General features: G+C 45.0%; 2 protein-coding genes and 2 long non-coding RNA genes across 9 annotated transcripts in view; 1 reads left to right on the top strand and 3 right to left on the bottom strand.

Annotated features, from left to right (window-relative positions):
- Positions 1-31: 31 nt before the first annotated feature.
- Positions 32-3,929, bottom strand: LOC112451207. 2 transcript variants are annotated; one of them, XR_003039988.2, is made up of 2 exons: positions 3,558-3,929; positions 32-315 (listed from the first exon to the last, which is right to left on the bottom strand). It is a non-coding gene; the product is annotated as an uncharacterized LOC112451207 (long non-coding RNA). The 2 variants fall into 2 exon arrangements; XR_005234048.1 differs by lacking the exon at positions 3,558-3,929 and adding an exon at positions 1,053-1,240.
- Positions 3,930-4,307: 378 nt separating this feature from the next.
- LOC108245752 lies at positions 4,308-11,020 on the bottom strand. Its single transcript, XM_017432911.3, has 5 exons — positions 9,119-11,020; positions 8,767-8,967; positions 8,304-8,677; positions 7,967-8,154; positions 4,308-6,922 (listed from the first exon to the last, which is right to left on the bottom strand). Exons 1-5 carry the CDS (start codon positions 10,950-10,952, stop codon positions 6,475-6,477), a joined length of 3,045 nt encoding a protein of 1,014 aa, XP_017288400.1. The 5' UTR covers positions 10,953-11,020; the 3' UTR covers positions 4,308-6,474.
- LOC119617693 lies at positions 10,894-11,940 on the top strand. The gene is made up of 2 exons (XR_005234057.1): positions 10,894-11,032; positions 11,162-11,940. It is a non-coding gene; the product is annotated as an uncharacterized LOC119617693 (long non-coding RNA).
- The window catches only part of shroom3 (shroom family member 3), a 52,008-nt gene continuing 49,286 nt past the window's right edge, over positions 11,629-14,350 (bottom strand). For 4 of the 5 annotated variants that reach the window (XM_017432934.3, XM_017432935.3, XM_017432938.3 and 1 more), the window contains 3 exons: positions 13,919-14,084; positions 13,672-13,793; positions 11,629-12,546 (listed from right to left, as the gene is read on the bottom strand). In XM_017432934.3, the coding sequence (XP_017288423.1) occupies positions 12,217-12,546; positions 13,672-13,793; positions 13,919-14,084 (618 nt within the window). In that variant the 3' untranslated portion in view covers positions 11,629-12,216. Of the gene's footprint in view, positions 12,547-12,636; positions 12,996-13,671; positions 13,794-13,918; positions 14,085-14,350 lie in introns of those variants that run through there. The other variant, XM_037979609.1, reaches the window with a different exon arrangement.

Raw genomic sequence — 14,350 nt, 5'->3', positions numbered from 1 at the left:
CAAGTGGCTGAACTCTGTTTTTGTTTTTTACCTGTAAGTTTCAAATATGTCGGAGTCGATGTGATCGGCGGCACAGCTAACGGCGCTAACGATAGCATTAAAAAAAAACTACACTGCTAGAAATGAGTTTGATGCCGACAATCCTCCCTGATGTTTGATTTATTTTCCTGCGTATAAAAAGCTCTGTTGTTCCTGCTGAAGGAGCTGCTGGTGGCGACTTCCTGTCCCTGAACGCACCAATAAATAAAGACTTCAGATCCAACCCACCTGGACTCTTTGTCTTCTGTTCGTCTTCAACGAGCCTCGTCCGGGAACCTGGAAGACAAAACATCCGTCCTGTGAACGTCTCACTGTGAGGTTATTTTTTAAAGGTTTACAAAGAGAGAATTGTGGAAAGATTCGTCTGATCCAAACATGTCGGTGTCAAAAAAAAACGCCACTTTATAAAACCTTTGCACTGCTCTGGTTCGACCAGGAAGTGCTACAGGAAGCTGCTGCTGCTGGGTGAAATTAACAGCAGTGTAAAGGTTTCAAAAGCAGCACGAGACGCGACGTCGGCGGCATTTATAAGAGAAATAAAAACTGCTTTTGCCACAAATTTCAGACCTCAGGACGTCAAACTCAAGACCCAGAAAAAAACCTGTCCGTCGACACTTTTTAAAGTCACGTTTCTGTCAAAAATATTAACAAAATTAACCGTTTTCAGTTTATTTTAGCAAATCCATTTATTTCTAGCGTCTTCCTTTACGAATGGAAACATTTCACAATAAAATTACAATAAATTTGTTCTTTAAAAGCGTGAGAAATATTAAAATATTCAGCTCGACAGACTGAGATCTGTTTCCTGTTTGGGCCTGGCTCCACTCAGACTAGCCGTTAGCTCATCAATCAGGTGAGAATTAAACCATTTCTCCGTTTACAAGAGCGGTCTACAACAGGTAAGATACCGCCGCAGAATCACGTCTCACGTGAGCTGAGCTTCCCCCTTAAAGATCCGCCTCCTGTGACTGAAAATCGATTTAAAAGAGGCTTCAGCAGAACTTTGGAAGAACCTGCTGAGTCTCAAAGTGGACACGTTTGTCCTCTCGAGCGTCCCCCGTTTCCAGAAACGATCCGACTTCCTGTCATCTGGCAACTTCGCAGTCTCTGAGTTAGCGTAAACATTACAGCTTTGTTCTAGATTTCCGTTAATGAGCAGCTGAAGAACCGTTCTGTGAGTGGACGGAACCGGTCCGACCGGTTGTTTCTGAGGGCACAGACGAGGGAACGCACCGAGTTTGTTCCGCCGAAACTCGCAGAGAAAATACTTCAGATGTTTTCGTTTCTGAACTTCGTGCTAACGAGGAGCTGAGGAACAATCACAGGTTCCCAGAGAATCTCTTTCACTTTAAAAACGGCTGCTGAGAACCAGAGATCTGCCTCTGAGTAAAAAAACTTGTTCTGCAGAAAACAGTCGTGAGGGAACATGTCTGAGTTCCTCTGCCAGAACCGACATGTTGGACACATCAGAACCAGGAGCGACAAATGACAAACTAGAGGATCTGAGTTTTTTTAGTATTTTGGACAACTTACTATAGATTGTGAGTTTTTTTAGTATTTCGGACGGCTTACTATAGTATCTGAGTTTTTTAAGTATTTTGGACAACTTACTATAGTATGTGAGGTTTTTTTGTATTTTGGACAACTTACTATAGTATGCGACTTTTTTTGTATTTTGGACAACATACTATAGTATGTGAGTTCTTTTAGTATTTCGGACGACTTACTATAGTATGCGACTTTTTTTAGTATTTTGGACAACTTACTATAGTATGTGAGTTATTTAGTATTTTGGACAACTTACTATAGTGTGTGAGTTTTTTAGTATTTTGGACAACTTACTATAGTGTGTGAGTTTTTTAGTATTTTGGACGACTTACTATAGTATCTGAGTTTTTTAGTATTTTGGACGACTTACTATAGTATCTGAGTTTTTTAAGTATTTTGGACAACTTACTATAGTATGTGAGTTTTTTAGTATTTTGGACGACTTACTATAGTATCTGAGTTTTTTAAGTATTTTGGACAACTTACTATAGTATCTGAGTTTTTTAGTATTTTGGACGACTTACTATAGTATCTGAGTTTTTTAAGTATTTTGGACAACTTACTATAGTATGTGAGGTTTTTTTGTATTTTGGACAACTTACTATAGTATGTGAGGTTTTTTTGTATTTTGGACAACTTACTATAGTATCTGACTTTTTTTTAGTATTTTGGACAACTTAGTATAGTATGCGACTTTTTTTAGTATTTTGGACGACTTACTATAGTATGCGACTTTTTTTTTGTATTTTGGACAACTTACTATAGTATGTGAGTTTTTTTTAGTATTTTGGACGACTTACTATAGTGTGTGTTTTTTTTAGTATTTTGGACAACTTACTATAGTATCTGACTTTTTTTTAGTATTTTGGACAACTTACTATAGTATGCGACTTTTTTTAGTATTTTGGACGACTTACTATAGTATGTGAGTTTTTTAAGTATTTTGGACAACTTACTATAGTATGTGAGGTTTTTTTGTATTTTGGACAACTTACTATAGTATGTGAGGTTTTTTTGTATTTTGGACAACTTACTATAGTATCTGACTTTTTTTTAGTATTTTGGACAACTTAGTATAGTATGCGACTTTTTTTAGTATTTTGGACGACTTACTATAGTATGCGACTTTTTTTTTGTATTTTGGACAACTTACTATAGTATGTGAGTTTTTTTTAGTATTTTGGACGACTTACTATAGTGTGTGTTTTTTTTAGTATTTTGGACAACTTACTATAGTATCTGACTTTTTTTTAGTATTTTGGACAACTTACTATAGTATGCGACTTTTTTTAGTATTTTGGACGACTTACTATAGTATGTGAGTTTTTTAAGTATTTTGGACAACTTACTATAGTATGTGAGGTTTTTTTGTATTTTGGACAACTTACTATAGTATGTGAGGTTTTTTTGTATTTTGGACAACTTACTATAGTATCTGACTTTTTTTTAGTATTTTGGACAACTTAGTATAGTATGCGACTTTTTTTAGTATTTTGGACGACTTACTATAGTATGCGACTTTTTTTTTGTATTTTGGACAACTTACTATAGTGTGTGAGTTTTTTAGTATTTTGGACAACTTACTATAGTATGCGACTTTTTTTTAGTATTTTGGACAACTTACTATATAGTATGTGAGTTTTTTTAGTATTTCGGACGACTTACTATAGTATGTGAGTTTTTTTCAATTTTGGACGACTTACTATAGTATGTGAGTTTTTTTAGTATTTCGGACGACTTACTATAGTATGTGAGTTTTTTAGTATTTCGGACGATTTACTATAGTATGCGACTTTTTTTTAGTATTTTGGACAACTTACTATAGTATGCAACTTTTTTAGTATTTTGGACGACTTACTATAGTATGTGAGGTTTTTTTAGTATTTCGGACAATTACTACAACTTCCTGGCACAATTAAAACACCTTAATTGCTGTATTAATTAACAGACAGGCAATGTGTTTGAGATACCTTATTTGAGCAGAAGATGACTTCTCTCAGACATCAGCAGGTCAATCCCCGGGTTCTGGATCAAGTTCTGCTCAGAAAGCAGGTGTTGGCGGTGACAGCAGTGGGAGGAAGCGTGCCGAAGCTAATGTTAGCTAGCTGTTTCACTACAACAAATTAACACAAAACTACGATTTCCCAGTTTGTTCCTTAGTTGTATTAAAATATTAAAATATCTGTTCGGTCTACTTCTTTACCTCCTGTTTTTATTAAAAAGTATCGATGAAAAAGGATGAGAAAGTATTTAAAACATGCTAACGCTAGCTATGGCTACACTTCTCTGTTGTCACGTTCATGCACTCGCGCAGAACGGGACGTCACCTTACGTCCACTCTGATTGGCTGAAAGTCTTTGACCTTTGACCTGAAGGAGGTGTGGCCCAACGCCTGTCAATCACAGCAGACTGTTTACATTTCGGTAGTAAAATTAGCTCATAATAATAAACGTTTTTCTCATAAGCGTTTGTCGCTGTTACTGTTCCACGTTTTGTCAAGTCATGAAGGAATTTTTTTAAATATTGTTTGTCCGTAATTTTCCCCATCATTAAGCGAATAAATTACCAGAATTAGCAGGATTAGCTAATCCTGTTAGCTTAGCATTGCTAGCTTAGCCCCATTAGCTGAGCTGAGCTCATATTTGTTTATTCTAATGTCTTCAACAAATGTTAGCTTATAATCAATACTGATAATACATTTTTAATACAAACAATAATAATGCAAATCCACCACAAAGTTTATTAAAATCAAAAACAAAATAAGAAACAGTAAACTTCAGTAAATAAACTTTGATGTTTGGTCTTTAAAACAATACTGTAAATTTCATTACAGGATGACAGTAAACAAGGTGTGTGTTAAGGTAAAAACACACTAAATACTAAAAATACAAGTTTTATTACATACATGATACATTTCTGATTGTTTTCAAAATCAGTTTCTGTTGAAACTGAGATAAAAAGACATGAATTTTATGTACAGGTTTATATTTCTGTGAATGCATATCAAGTTCAAGAAAAACATCCTGTCTAAGAAGTTTGTTACCATGTCAACAATTTGGATTAGCACCAATTATGAACTCAGCCACGTGGAATGTGTTCAGATTAAATGCTACTCAGGAAGAAAAGGAAATAATCCTCAAACTGACAGATGATTTGGAAACGGTTTGGTGTTTCGTCTGAAACATCCGCCCTTATTTATCCCCAAACAGACGTTACATCAACCCATCTGCTCGCACACCGACTCAGAGAAACCGAACCGGAACAAAACAAATCTGCTGAAATCAGCGGACCAGAATGTGGTGGCTCCGTCAACAACTGACAGAACCAGAAACCAAAACATGAAAGCTATGAGAAAAATGTAAACGATGAGAAACATCCTCAGAACGTGACAAACGAACTCCTCCGACGCTGAAAAAGTTTGACTCCTGCTTGCAGTTTTCTGCTTCAAGAAAAAACTAATTTATTAGAAATAAATCCTCCAAATCCAGGTTTTCTGCTTACAAATGTTGAAACACCGAGGCGCAGCTGTAATGCTTTCTAACACGATTTAATTAGCTAATCTTTAGTTAATGCAGGAGGATTTAAAGCTCGAATTAGGTCAGAATTTATTACGAATTCCTGTTTTTCCTTTAAAGGACTAACAACCAATCAGCTGCTGGTTCCACACTCAATAATGAGCTAATAAAATCTAATTTTCTTACACCATCTAACACTAAATCAGCTGCTTTTTACTCTTATTCTTTATAAATCCAGGGATTTTCATGGGTTTTCAGTTAAAGAACCTTAATGTTTGCTATGAAGTTCAATTTAAGATTAATGCTTCAGTAAAAATAAATGTTTTGTCTTATTTAGGCTTTATTTTCACGTCTTTGATGCTTTTCTCGAATAAATAAGCCACTCAGAAAGATTTGCTTTTGACTTTTTTAGAATTAGTTCCTATTTTAAGAAATAATAAAATACTAATTGAAGCTCAGAAAAGAGATGGAGGTCATTTTTGGCTAATTTGATGTTAAATTAATCTTCATTAATTGGCGATTTAACGAGCTTACAGGCGTATTTCAGACATTTTAAAGTGCGATAAGGTTGGATCGTTTTTTTTCCAGTGAAGCACGGTGGCGGCAGCATCATGCTGTGTGATTGTATGTTTTTAAACCAGCCGTTTAACTTTAAAACTCAGTTCAGATTATTTCAACCACTCATACGAACAGTTAATATCTTACCTGTTGCAGAACAAACCTCAGGAGGAGCCGAGTTCACAGCAGTTCACAATAAGCAGCAGCAGCTGGCTGTAGCACTTACGGCAGGAATTTAAGAACAATTAGGACAAAAATACTGTCTGATGTGAAACTTGCAGCAATGTAGAGGTTTATAAAATGGCGTGAAACGTTTAAGATCTGAGTTGTTCCAAGATGGCGGTGAGCCATTTTCGGTCTCTGCCCCGACGTTTTCACACAGCATGATGCTGCCACCGTCGTGCTTTACTTTAAAAATAAAAATAAAAATCTGAACTGTGCCTTTAAAGTTATGGCGTGACTCCATATTGGTTTGTTTATTAGTTCTGAAGGAATTCATCATAAATTCTGCATTAATTCATGTGTTCATCATCCCTGATAATTAAATAAACAAATATTTGTCGTGTTTCGTATTAATCGAGTCTTTGTAAACATTTTTGTGTTTCGTGTCACCCTCAGATCGTGACAAGTAAGAAAAATAAAAAAGGTTCTTATAATTTGTTGCTGTTTTGGTAGGAATGGTGAAAGGTTAACATGTTTTGGTTTTTAAAAAATTAAAAGCATAAAATCCACCGATTGACGCAAAATTAGCAAAATAAAAAAACATCTGTCGGCGCCAAAGAAAAAGAAACTAAACGTCTGGAGTCCAGCTGCCTCAAACCAGGTCGTCGGCCCGGGCCGTCCAGAACCGGGGAATGGACTTGTGTTTGAGTAAAGCAGCGATGGACGAGGAGCGTTTGACCTTGGACATCTGCGTGAAGGTCAGCGGCCTCTGACCTGACGAGGCCGACGAGAAGTGATGGCGCAGGCGGCGGCGCTGCGGCTTCGGCTGCCAGTCGGACTCCGCCTCCCCGACCCGTTCGGTCAGAGCGGCGCGCGGCGGCGCCCCCAGCAGCTGGAGGACGTCCGGCGACCTGACGCTCAGGTACTGCCAGGGCTTCTTCCCCGCCGTGTCCCTGAGCCTCACGTCGGCGTCGAACTTCCGGACGAGCAGCTGGATCACCTTCTTGTGGCCGTGGATGGCGGCGAGGTGCAGCGGCGTCTGACCGCCGGTCGACTTGGCGTTTATGTCGAAGGTCAAACCGAACTTTTCCACTCCGTACCTGAAACCAGGAGAGACAGAACTCTGAGATCCGTTCTTTCTAAAAGTGAGGTTCTGTGGAGCAGTTCTGAGCGGTCATTATCTTACCTGCTAAAGAAAAAAGCAATAAAGAACCAAATAAGTCCTCCAGATGTGAAAATACGAAATAAAGAGACTAAACATCTGAGTGACAGCGCGGGTAAATGATGCTTGATATCAAGTATCTTGAATAAATACACGCATGGCTTGCCATAGTCATGTCAAAGCTAGTAACTTATGACCCATTGGGCTTGCCGTACATCCACGTTCTGCTCTAACAGGCTCATCTGAACCAGCTGTTCTTGCTTTGTTTTGGTGCCGAGTGCTTTAGATTGCCTCTTCCTCTGATCCCGTTCTGCTGACGTTAATCTGCGCCGACACTCAACGCCGTTTGTCCCATCAGGGCTACCGTAGCTTTCCCGTGGCGGGAAAACGTTGCAGTAAAAAATACTAAAAAAACTCACATACTATAGTAAATTGTCCAAAATACTAAAAAAAAACTCACATACTATAGTAAATTGTCCAAAATACTAAAAAAAACTCACATACTATAGTAAGTTGTAAGTACTTCTCTTTTCCTTCTCTGGACCCTGAAGAACCTCCGTCTGTAAAATATTGGAAGTTATCGCGACACGGCTGACTTCATGACGTCTTAAATCTGTTAGCAGACATGATGCTAATTGCGTTAGCTTTTCTTCTGCGCTTCCAGTGAAAAGTTAGCATCTATGCTAACTGTTGGTGAGCAGCCTCTTTATTCGGCATGAAAACATAAATCAGTGTTTATATAAAACCTTGAAACACCAGTCCATAAAGTAAAGTCTGCGATCCACTTGGGTCGTCATCGCGCTCAGGCTGGTCAGAATCAAACGCAAAGAGCCGTCTGCGACAGGTAAGATAATAACCGCTCGAACCCACGTCCAAGGATCTGAACTCTACCAGCCAAGGCGCTGAGCTCAGAGATGCTCCACAGAGCGAGGACGCCTCGGACCCCGTCCCGTTTCCCCCCCGCCGCTGACCGGCAGCTTACCACAGAGTGTTGAGGGCTCGATGGTTGCCGTGTTTGGCGATCCAGTGCAGCACCGTGAAGCCGGAGATGAAGTCCCGCTTGTTGAGCAGGGACGAGTCCTCTCTGAACAGGGAGAAGATCTCCGTCCAGGCCCCCACCGCGCCGTTTACCATCCAGGCGTGCTCCCTGGGCTCCAGGGGAACCGGAGACTGTGGACAGGAGCCAACAGGAGGAGAGGGTTAGTAAAATGCTTCTCCTGGACTACATAAAACGCCATCTTTGTAGTCCAAACTACCTACAAACATTAGATCGTGCTTTAAAGGTCGAAGAAAGCCTAAACCAGGTGTTTCAGCCTCACCTGTGCGTGAGAGGACACGCTGCAGGTGAGCCGCTTCCTCCCGTGTCGTCTCTCCTCCCCCTCGAGGCGATTGGCCGGGCTGTGGCTGCGGGGCGGCGTGGTGCAGGAGGACAAGGACGAGGACGACAGGTTGAAGGGGAGGCTGAGAGAGGAGGAGATCCGGTGGAGGCGGTCCAGCTGGGCCGCCTCGTTGCCGCCGTCCTCGCCGCCTTCCTCCTGGACGATCTGGTCCAAGTCCGTCCCCAGGCTGCGGCACATCCTGCTCCTCAGCCGGCTGCTGAGCCGCCGCACCACCGCCGAGCGCAGCTGGACCTGAGGGGAGGAGCCGGAGCCCTCGCTCGACTCCGCGTCCTCGCGGTCGTCGCAAAGATCACCTGCGGGACGGAGGAAAGCGTCCGCTTCACAAACGGAACAAGGCGCGGGTCGTTACGGCGCGAACCTTTTCCAGATCGGGGGGTCTGACCTGTGGAGAGGTGCCACGGCGCCGCGCCGAGCGAGTCGGTGGAGCGGTACAGCGGCGACAGGCGGCCCGCCGTCAGCTCCTCGTCGCACAGGTTTCCTGTGGAGCGATGCCAACGGACGGCCCGATACGGCGCAGGTTCCGGCGCCATCCTTCCAGGTCTCCGGAGAACTTCCTGGCTCGCCGTCAAACCTGAAGGTTCTCCTGTGGTCAGAAAACCAAACAACGGTTTCAGTTCTCGGTTCGGACTGAAACGGGTCAAACCAAAACCCTCATTTTTTAGATTTGGGTCCAAGACCCGTAGTGGTCTTGATCCGTACCCTGACTTCAGAGACAGGTCTGAGGTTTTAGGTACCTGCTCGGGTCCAGAGCCCCTCAGAGCTGCTCCTACAGTCCGAGGTTCTGGAGGAGCTGGGCGGAGTCCAGTCGCCGCCGTAGATCTGGTCCTCAGATGACGGTCTGGGGACGCTGCTGCGGCCAGATGGCTGGTTCTGAGGACGCTCCAGTCCGGAGGTCTCTGGAGCTCCACTGTGGCGCTCCGACTCTGAAGGCGGGCTGGATCTGATGGGGGTCGTCTCCATGGGAACGGAACCGGCCTCCAGTTTTGTTCGGACCTCCAAGAGGCTCTGAGGATCCGGGATCTCCTCCTCGTCCTCGTCCATGTTCTGGAGGTAAATCTGAGGGACGGTTCTTCCTGAGGAAGACGAGGATGGTTCAGGAGACTTTGTGGTGCAGGGAGACCGGACTCCTCCTGATCCTGGTCTTACTGGGACCTCCTCAACCTCCTCCTCATCATCATCGTCCTGGGAGACAGCAGACTTGTAGCTCGGCTTGTGTCTGAAGCGGCGGACAGGAACCTCATGTCCTTTGGGGGGGTCCGGATCCTGGAGCCTCACAGCTGGAGCAGCAGGACAGGGGCCCGAAACCAGCCCCTGCTGTCCCAGTTTGGTGTTCTGGTCTGGGCCAAAAGACTCAGCCAGACCCCTCACCTGAACCAGTCTAATTACTGGATCTGGGCTGATGTTTCTGATGTTTTGTTGTTTTGGTTTCTGGATTATGGGAACAGAACCGGCTTTCGGCTTTGGTTGGACCTCCAGGAGGCTCCGGGGGGCCGAGATCTCCTCCTCCTCCTCCTCTTCCTCCTCCTCCATGTGCTGGAGGTAAATCTGAGTTGTTGCTGAGGAAGAGGAGGGAGGTTTAGGGGACTTTGTGGTGTAAGGTGACGAAGCAGAGATGGTCCTGCCTGAGTCACTGAGTGGGGGGTTCAGAGGCCAGACTCCTCCTGATCCTGGTCTTACAGGGACCTCCTCATCTTCCTCATCGTCATCGTCATCCTGGGAGACAGCAGACTTGTAGCTGGGTCTGTGTCTGAAGCGGCGGACAGGAACCTGTTGAAGACGAGGCTCCTGTCCTCTGGGGGGGTCCGGATCCTGGAGCCTCACAGCTGGAGCACCAGGACAGGGGCCTGAAACCAGCCCCTGCTGTCCCAGTTTGGTGTTCTGGTCTGAGCCAGAAGACTCAGCCAGACCCCCCAAATGAACCGGTTTAATTACTGGATCAGGATTGACTTTTACCTGTTGTTGACCCCCCAAATGAATCGGTCTAATTACTGGATCAGTTTTGACTTTTACCTGTTGTTGACCCCCCAAATGAATCGGTCTAATTACTGGATCAGGGCTGCAGTTAACCTGTTGCTGAGCCCCCACCTGAACCTGTCTAGTTGCTGGTTCAGGACTGACATTCCTGATGTTTACTTGTTGTTGTTGTTCAAGTTTCGGGTTTATTTTCGGCTCCACGTTGTTGCGTTTCTTCCCCACGATCCCAGCCGCCGGCAGGGCCGCTTTCCGCTCGGTTTCCCCCGGCGGAGCGAGGCTCTCCGCCGGCTGCGCGCTGGCGTTCACCGCGGAGGGCTCCGTGTAATTCCCGGCGGGAATGCCCGGGGAGTCCCGCCCGGCTCCGGGGACATGACCCCTGAACTTCCTCCTGAGGAGGACGTGCGACGCCCCGTCGACCTGTTTCACGATGGCCACGGAGTTGACGAACTTCTTGAAGAGTTCTCGGTTCCGGTCCCGGTTCGCGGGGTCCTGCAGGAAGGTTCTGAAGTGGAGCAGCAGGTCGGAGTTCTTGGCCGAACCTCCGCGGCTCTGCAGGAAGAACAGCACCGAGTCCTGGGTCAGATCCGCGGCCATCTCCGCTTCCCTCTCCGCGGCTCGTCTCAAAGGTCGGACGGTTGGTTCTGTCAGACCCGAACAAGCCCCGCCCACCTCAGGTATTTAACCCCACACTCACCTGCTGCATTCCGGCAGGTAACCCGGATGTTCCACAGGCTCAAAGATAACTCATGTCTGTTAGCAAAATATCTCTCCAGGCACTGAACGGATTTTAATGAAACTTTCAGGAAGCGATCACTGGATGTGCTTCTGCAACTCACCGACCTTTGGAGTCAACCTGATTCAAGATGGCCGCCACAGCCGACAGACTTTGTCAAACGCGGAAAAGGCCATAACTTAGTCGGTTTTATAGATATTGAGCTCAAATTTGGTGTGGTAGTACCTGAGAGTCATCTCCATCAGATATTCTGAGAGCATACAGATCATGTGATGTGGTTTCAGAATTTGACCAAAATGGTTACAACTCTTCTTACCATAAGATGATATTAGTCGAAAAAGCTTTTCTTTATAGATTTATTTGACTAAATGGTTTGGAAATCGTGTCTGCTGGTAACAAAGAGGCAAATATTTGCATCAAAGCTTTGATTTTAAGCGTTATTTTTATGTAAAAGTTAATAAATTTTCCTATCAGCTTCCTGAGACTCCGCAGTGCCGATTCGAGCCGACGTCACGTCCGAAATAACGAACAAAAACAAGCTGACAAAGTGCTTTTATTGAAGGAAAACTTCGAGCGCAGATGGAATAATGAGTCGTTGAGACAGATGTTCGCAGCTGGAGGAGGATTTCGTCGTTTCGCTTCGATTCCACCGGAACAATAAAACAGACGGAGAATGAAAACGTGACGCTTTTACAGTTTAATGTCGTACAAAATTAAATATCTTTGGGGTTTAAACTGCTTCGTAATCCTTCACGTCGTTTCGTTTAGTAACGAAACAAAAAACAGCAGAGAGTAAAAAAAAAAGTTCAGATGATGGCGGTAAAAACTTGTTAACGTGGCGTGAAAGTAGCCGGAGCGGCGGAAACAGTGTCAGACTGCTGCAAAGTGCTAAAAGCTGTGTAAACGGACAGTAGTCGTGTTACGGCGGACGGCGGTGGGAAAAGAGGAGGAAGTTTTGGAGCCGACTGTAGGTGGGCGAGGGGCAGAGCGGGCTGGAAGTCCTTCACGTGGTCCCTGAAAGCACCGCTGCGGTCGCTGAGGGACAGTTCCGTTGCGTTCAGGGTCTTGGATAAAAAGAGGAATTTCATCTGCTTGTGTCTCGTTTGTCCTTCAAACCGTCCGTGGTTAGAGCGACGTCACTGCGGTGGGTCTGACAGAGTGGGCGGAGCCTGTCGCCAGAGACGAGCAGGCCTCGGCCAGCTCTGCCGGCAGGCTCTCGGCCAGCCGCGTCAGCTGCTCCTCCCCCTGCCGGATCAGGTCGTCCAAGTGGCGCTGGCGGATCAGCAGGCAGGGTTTGGCGCCGACGAAGCGGCGGTAGTCGCGGAGCTGGGCTTCGGCGAGGTGGCCCGACAGGATGGCGTGGACCACTCGCTGCCGGCGGTCCAGGTTGTCTTTCAGCTCCCGGGCGTCTTCGGTTTGATGGAGGAGCAGAGAGCGTTTGTGGTGAAGAGAGTCCTGAGGAGCAGAAACAGACGCTTTTAAAAACTGACGGGAGTCTAACTTAACGATATCTTTGTCCCTAATTAGTTGTGGGGAACCTCAGGGCTCCATCTTTGGCTCTTTTTTATTCCTGTAAACTTTTAAACAGTTCTCCAGACTTTAAGGTCTTTAAAAGCTTCTTTTTTTTTTGGACTTTGGCTGCTTTTCCACTCAGTTTCAGTCCCTGTCCCTGATTATTTCTAACGCTGACCCGCGGCTCGGTCGGACAGAATAAAACTCGTCGTTCGGCTTCTCACGAAGACGCAGTTTGGTCCATTTTCTTTACTCTTACGTTCCTCAAACTGCGGTTCACGGTCCACTGGAGACTTTTTCATATCGTCCAGTTTTTCATTTCTGCTCTCGCCTTAAAGCCAGAACCTCCCAGGCTGACGGAGGACAACCGGAGGACAACCGGAGACACTAAACTGTGGAAAAAAGGACAAATTTTAACATAGAATTACACTAAATTGGTGCTAATGACGCAACATTTGGACCAAAACGTGCTGAGAGTTTATACACTTCCTGCGCAAATTATTTTGTCTCAATTGAGTCCTAATTAGGTCTCAATGTGTTTGCAATTTAGTCTCTCGCAAACGTTTCGAGACGTTTTGGAGACTCTGCTGTCTGCGAGCGGGACCTGGAAACCACCCAGCTGACAAATTTATCGTCTCTTCTCTTTATTTCCTTATATTTGACTAAAAACGTTTAAAGAACTTTAATATAAAGTGCCAAAAACGACCAACGAGCTGAAGGTCCTGTTTCATATCTTTGGCTCCCTCTAGTGGCCAGAAGACGCACTGCATGTTTATTTATTTAATATTTGACAACTGATAAAAGTAACCAAACATTATAATGGTTATAATATATATAATATAAAATTAACAATAAAAACATTTTCAGGTTTAAAACCATATCAAAAGTGGTTTAAAGGAAAGTTCAGGCCATAAAATCTATATTTTTAAGTTAGTTTATGTTAAAATCTAAAAGGAAATGTTTGTTTTTTAGTTGAGCTTCTTGTCTGATCCGAACTGAATGGAGGCTGCGGCTCTGTTGGGCAGCAGGACGCCGGGCCGGGCCGGGTCGAGCGGCGCCGCGGCTCACCTGCTCCTCGGCGGCGCCCTCCGTCCTCAGCTCGTCCCTCTGCAGACAGAGCAGCGACCGGTCGATCCTGGACAGCCGGCTGCACAGAGACAGCAGCAGGTTCACGATCCGGTCCAGGTCTCCTGCGGGACAGACAGAACCAGCAGCCGGGTCAGCCGCCGGGTCAACACCGGGTCAACACCGGGTCAACACCGGTTCCATGTTTTGTTTTTTTTATGTGTCAGCCTCTGGGGGGGCCGTGGCGTACCGACGAACACGCTGTACTTCTCCCTCTCGTTGGCTTTCAGCCGGTCCTGGACCAGAACCTCGAGGCTGGACCCGAGAGCCTGGTGGCGCCGCAGCTCCTCAGCCAGGGCCTGCTTCTCCGCCCGCAGCGCCGCCACGCTGCTCCTCAGAGCCTCGCAGAGCTCCACCTGGTGGACGGAAGGAGAAACGCAACCGTGAGGTCCAGGTTTCTGACGGCGCTCGAACACATCGTGCTTCAAATTCACCACAAACCTTCACTTCCTTTAGCTGATTTTAATCATCTGAACACTTCCTTTAGCTGATTTTAATCATCTGAACACTTCCTTTAGCTGATTTTATTCATCAGAACACTTCCTTTGGCTGATTTTAATCATTTAAACACTTCCTTTAGCTGATTTTAATCATCTGAACACTTCCTTTAGCTGATTTTAAT

This window comes from Kryptolebias marmoratus, linkage group LG14, assembly GCF_001649575.2.
Source record: "Kryptolebias marmoratus isolate JLee-2015 linkage group LG14, ASM164957v2, whole genome shotgun sequence".
Classification (NCBI taxonomy): Eukaryota; Metazoa; Chordata; class Actinopteri; order Cyprinodontiformes; family Rivulidae; genus Kryptolebias; species Kryptolebias marmoratus.
The sequence above is the reverse complement of the archived record's forward strand: the minus strand, read 5'-3'. Positions and strand labels throughout refer to the sequence as shown.

Coding starts and splice junctions, on each gene's coding strand:
- LOC108245752 (XM_017432911.3), bottom strand. CDS start 10,952: ATGGCCGCGGATCTGACCCAGGACTCGGTGCTGTTCTTCCTGCAGAGC. Junction 8,678..8,766: donor GCCGTGGCACCTCTCCACAG/GTCAGACCCCCC, acceptor TCCGTCCCGCAG/GTGATCTTTGCGACGACCGC. Junction 8,155..8,303: donor GCGTGTCCTCTCACGCACAG/GTGAGGCTGAAA, acceptor TCCTGTCCACAG/TCTCCGGTTCCCCTGGAGCC.